General features: G+C 35.6%; 1 protein-coding gene across 1 annotated transcript; it reads left to right on the top strand.

Moving 5' to 3' along the window:
• The first annotated feature begins 715 nt into the window (after nt 1-715).
• On the top strand, nt 716-5,746 carry gpx1b (glutathione peroxidase 1b). The gene is made up of 2 exons (XM_030134225.1): nt 716-1,007; nt 5,088-5,746. Exons 1-2 carry the CDS (start codon nt 792-794, stop codon nt 5,436-5,438), a joined length of 567 nt encoding a protein of 188 aa, XP_029990085.1. The 5' UTR covers nt 716-791; the 3' UTR covers nt 5,439-5,746.
• Nucleotides 5,747-6,151: the final 405 nt, after the last annotated feature.

Raw genomic sequence — 6,151 nt, 5'->3', positions numbered from 1 at the left:
TAAATAAAGATTATAACACTAAATCACTGCACCCCCAAGGCAATGACTGCCAGCAACTGAAAGCATTTACTGATATAAAATGTTTAATAACTATTAAACCACTAATATCGATAGATAGATAGATAGATAGATAGATAGATAGATAGATAGATAGATAGATAGATAGATAGATAGATAGATAGATAGATAGATAGATAGATAGATAGATAGATAGATAGATAGATAGATAGATAGATAGATAGATAGATAGATAGATAGATAGATACTTTATTAATCCCGAGGGAAATTCAAGTATTCAGCAGCTTTACATACAGCATGAGACAAAAAAACAGACAGACCAAAACACAACACAACAGGGGGTTAGTAGCCAGGTTGGTATTAGGGTTAGTATATATACTCTAAAAGACACTTACTAAAGAACTACCTCTAAAAGAGCTTCCTGTACAATACTGTAAATAAACTTAAATTAAATATAGGAAAATATCACATATCCGCAAAAAATGCAAAATACAGAGGATGATATTATAATACATGGTGATAAGTCACTTAGGAAAGCTTAAGAGTAGAAGAAAAATCAATGTAGAAGTCGCAACAAAAATAGTTTTAAGTGAAGCCGAAATAACAGTGTAACCAAACCCTTCCAGTGAGTCCCCGTGTCTGCAGGGTGTGAACTCTCTTGTCCATGAACACATCTCTGAGTGCGGTGTTAAACTGTGCTCGTGCAGACCGGAGGTGGCAGAGGGTCACGTATCACTCTGAACGTATCTGAACTCTAAACAAAGCGGTTCACAATGGCCTCCAAGTTCTACAGCCTCACGGCCCGACTCCTAACCGGAGAAGTGTTTAACTTCTCGTCGCTGCAGGGCAAAGTGGTCCTTATTGAAAATGTGGCGTCCCTCTGAGGTACGACCACCAGGGATTACACCCAAATGAACGAGCTCCACGAGCGCTACGGCGGCAAGGGGCTCGTGATCCTGGGAGTTCCCTGCAACCAGTTCGGCCACCAGGTAAAACAGTATTCACAGTTACTGCTATTAGAAGGACTTCTGTGCTTTATATCGGGTTTTGATACTACTGTTTCTTTAATTTCCCTGAAAACAACCCAGTGACTTGAACTGTACTGTGACCTGCTGTAAAGTAACTTTGTAAATCTGTCATTTATGTAAACTCACATGAAGGGGTTTGTTATATATAGGGACTTTGTGTTGGAAGCTGTTTTATTATTACTTGTATACCATATCTTTTCAGTATTTTTTTTATTTTTAATTTTTTGTATATTTTCAGTATAATTTCACGAGATAGTTTTATACAGTCTTTCATTTTGCACTTGAAGAATCTGCTGCTAAACTGAATGTCATTGTTCCTCAGTGACAAGAAGGATCTGTTCTATTCTATTCTACACTTTTTTGTTCTATTCTGTTTTATATTTTAGTAATGCTTCTGTATTCAGTTATTGAATCCTACTCCAATTTAGAGCAACTTCTCTGGACATGTAAATAAATAAATAAATGTGTAGGAAAGCATGATGCTAGACTTCACTGGGAAAGCATTTACTTACACACTGTTATGGGGCTTGATCCTGTTATCAAGTATTATTTTGCTCACATAAGTTTACATATTTTTAGTTTAATAGTGACTAGTTTAACTTTAAAGGGGACACACTAGTATAGTGAGTTCACTGTAACCAGTTTGGCCACCAGGTAAAGAAATAACACTATTACCAATATTAGGATGACTTTTTATCATATTTTAATGCTTCTTATCTTTTAATTTTCTGAAAACAACCCACTGATTTAAACAGTACTTTGTTTATGTGAAGTAACATTGTAAATCTGTAAAAGTCATTTGCGTGAACTCACATGAAGGGCTTTGTTATAGTTTTATTTCTGCTGAATTCATACCTGATACCTCAAATGTTATTTTGTGTAATGATCAGTAACAAAGTGCTTTTCAGAGAATCTAACTATGCCCAAATCAGAAAGAGGAAGTATTTTATTTCCTTAAGTTGTTTCAGCTGTTTCAACATAGACTGAATACTTTCAATAAACAGGAAATTGCAATTTTGGCAGTGTTGCACATAGTTACGCACAGTTACACATAAGAGCCTGACATTCTTAACCATTAAAGACCCAAAAGCATCTACTGATCTAAAATGTTTAAGAATTGTTGAACCACTAATCCTATCAGTACAATGAAATAATTCAGGTAAAATGCAGTTTGTCAGCTTTTCTGCCAAATCAGATTTTTAATCACTTGCAATAGTCTCTGGTGAACATGGAAACACCATTGTCCTCTGCAACATTGGTTCACATAGTTTGACAATTGACAATGGTTGGAGATGCTTGTTTTTATGTAGAATTAATATTTTTCACTGAAAAAGTCATGTTTCCTTTAACTTTGTGTTTTGATTTAATAACCTTTAAATTTACTGAGCTTTTATTACCACTTACATTGTCAGAATGTTACTTATGATATATATAATTAAATATAGGAATATACTTGATATTCACTGAAAAAATGCAAAGGATAATATTATCATAAATGGTGATAAATCACTTAGTAATGATTAAATGTAGAGAAAGGAAGTCACCACAAAAATAGTTCTGGGTTAAAATATTTCCAAGTTGTTTCTAATGACTTGATCATTCCAGACATTGAATGCTTTGGCAGCTGTTATGTCTATGATCTGGTTATTTTGATGATCTCACAAAAGTTAATTAAATGTATTAGTTTTGTTTTGTTTTGTTTTGTTGCTATTCTGACACATAATTCACTGAAGCATGGAAGTCTTCATTTTTGAGCCACGTGTTTGATAAAACAAAGCTACTACTGAGACTGACTCATATTTCACTTCCCTTTCTGCGTAAAATTTGGCAAAGAAAACAATGAACCACAACTTTTGATGTCATCTGACATCTTACTGAGGAACAAGAAAGAAGAGAAAACTTTAATGTCAGAGGCAGAGCAATGATTAGGAGGCATCAAAATGGAGACTTTTGGCAGTTGGTATGATTCAGACAGGCTTATCTCACGACCACACAGCTCTGAATATGTGGTGGACACATGAAAACCATCAGGACACAGGAGGGTCTGGCCAAGAGAGTAACGGAGTGAGAAAGCACTGTGCAGCAACACTACTCATTCCATATATGTTTTTAAAAATTAATTTAACAGCATCCATAATAGCTCAAATTGTAGGTCTAAGCAAGAACTTTAACATACCACTAAGGAATAATAACCAAATATTTAATAACAACATGAATATATTATCATTGGCAAAATAACAGAGTGAGGAAAAATATACAGCAGTTATTCAAGGTTTGGAAAAATGCCAAAACGTGTTGTTCCTCAAGGAAATATTTAGCATACCACACTTTTTTTATATGAGAGTACACTATATTCAAAAATGAAACTATCATTTTTATTTTAGTTTTAAAAGACATTAATTCATAGTAACGGAGTGAAAATCCAATAAAGTAACAAAGTGAGGTGTTTATTCAGTGTGATACACTGTAATAATAATCAAAGATTTTATTAACATACTGATAAAATTATCAGTCTTTGGCCATATATGTTTCATTACCATATTTAATACACAGCTTTCGGCTGTTTTTTATGATAAATAACATTCAAAATCATTATAGTATTTGATTATTATAAAATATAAGATTGGGCATAGGCATATATTTTGAACATATTTAGTTAAACATTGCTATTTTATTCTGAATTTATGTTGTATACATTGATTTACAACCTTTACTGTTCTTAATTTACACTGTATTCTCATATATTTTCTTATATATCCAGTTTTAATTCAGGTACAAATTAAATAAACACAGTTTTAGAAACTAGAGATATCGGACTTTCATGCTGAGTAATCAAAAATATTGTTTTAGAGAAAAAAGAAATTGACCCTGATCTGATGTTAACTTTCACTTGGCCAGGCCCAGAACAAAATAGTTGTAAACAGGATTTTCAGGAACACAAACAATGAGGCCATAACTTTCTTGAATGACTTAAGACACAGAGATGGCTCTTTATTGACCTTTAGCAGAATGAGGTTTGGTCCCGTTCAATCAACACTAGAACTAAAGATAATACAGTGAATGTCTGTTACAGTGGGCATAAACCACAGACAGTTTAGGTCCAAATAATAGTCCAGGTAGATGATGTATAATATTATATAATCTACAACATCAGACGCACTTTTGTCACTAATTCACCTCTGCTACACTGTCCTGTTGTCCTTTTTCTCTTTGCTGAGCTTGTCTGCAAATATAAAAACTATGACCTGCCATCGTCATCACCTTCATCTTCAGCTCTTATACAAATGTCACCCAGCTCCATGTGATGAATAGGAGTCCTTTTCCTCAGTACAAACCTGCTGACCCAGACCAGAACTACCAGTTACCACCTACTGTATACACCAGTCTGTGGCTTATCCAGCTCACACAGACCCTATGTTTTCTGTAACTTTAAGCAAGTACACATATCATACTGAACAAACTAACTGTCTGGAGCTGGATGATGCCCAATTTTCCCCAATAGTATTTTTGTGCTGGAGAATTTTGTTCAATGCATCCACCACACATCTCTACAACAAAGTCTGCGTGTCAGTATATCGCCTTTAAAAACATTAACTAACTCTGCAAATGTGATTATTGATAATAATTGACAGAAATGCATTAATGGATTATGATGCAAGTATAGTGGACATAATGACTGACTGCTTGAACTTTTGCTGCTTGTTAAGCTTGTCTTTGGTGACCATAGCAACCTACTTCCATAGACACCAAGTAGAGGTGACTCATTAGTATATCCAAATGAAATATTATGTTGTAGTTACTTCTGACATTTCAAAAAAACATTTTGAGCTCTTATGGGATATTTCAAGCAGATTCTTAGTTCTCTTGTGCTTCCCAGCAACACAACTTCTAAACTATTAATTTCTAAGATGAGCACTAAACTAAAATATTTCTTCTGGTCACAAATTACATTTACTTATCCAATGTGATAGTGTTGTATATGAAAATGCAGAATTAGTTTACTGCAGAACCTAACATGTATAATATCCTCATCACCTACAGGAGAACTGCAAGAATGAGGAAATCCTCATGTCCTTGAAGTATGTCCGTCCTGGAAACGGCTTTGAGCCAAAGTTTCAGTTGCTAGAGAAAGTGGATGTGAATGGAAAAGATGCCCATCCTCTGTTTTCCTTCCTGAGGGAAAAGCTTCCGTTCCCCAGCGACGAGCCGTCCGCCTTCATGACCGATCCCAAGTTAATCATCTGGAGCCCGGTGTCCAGGAACGACGTGGCCTGGAACTTCGAGAAGTTCCTGGTCGGACCGGACGGAATGCCGTTCAAGCGTTACAGCAGGAGGTTCCTCACCAGCGACATCGAGGGAGACATCAAGAAGCTCCTCAGCCAGGCTCAATAATGACCCGTCCTCCTAAACGTATCTGTCCTGCTGCGTCCACCTGCACCAGCCTGCACTCCGTCCAACACTGGTCAGGCATTGAGCTTCTGCAGATGTTGAACACTGTCTGGAACTGCCTGTGCTCTCCTGTATACAATGACTGTTCTGCTGTTTTACTTAATGACGACATCCTCTCAAACCAACTAGTTGGGAGGAGGGTGACAGATGAAATGTAAAAGGCAGAAGTTTGCAGTTTCATTGGATGCATGTGAAGCACAGATGTGGTTTCATGTGTCAAGAGGACCAATAAAGGTTTTTTAACTTTTCAACTGCCTCTTTTTTTCTTCCTTTTAATACAAATAATCAAACATTTTTGATAAAGTCTTATATATTTGTTCAATCATAACCTCCTGAGACCCAGGAAAGTAAAAGCATTAAATAACTGCTAACATCGTCAGAGTTTTTTCAGATACTTTTTTTTTTTGCAATGGACAGCTCTTTAATTTTTTTAAGTAAAGCTGTGAAACAAAAAGGCACTGTTGGGCCTTAGAAGGTCTCGGAAGAGGTCAAGAATCCTCTTAAATCTAGTCTAAATCTAAACTTTATCTGAAAATCCTGTAATTTATTTATTGCATGTACTTTGCAAATGAAAACTTTATGGTCAATGAAAGATAAAATGTCATAACAGCCATAATCCATTCATAGTCTGCAGAGCAGGCGTCCTTTTGACCTGT

This window comes from Sphaeramia orbicularis, chromosome 5 (genome assembly GCF_902148855.1).
Source record: "Sphaeramia orbicularis chromosome 5, fSphaOr1.1, whole genome shotgun sequence".
NCBI classification, from domain to species: Eukaryota; Metazoa; Chordata; class Actinopteri; order Kurtiformes; family Apogonidae; genus Sphaeramia; species Sphaeramia orbicularis.
Note: the sequence above shows the minus strand (reverse complement) of the source record. Positions and strands in the feature narration are given on the sequence as shown.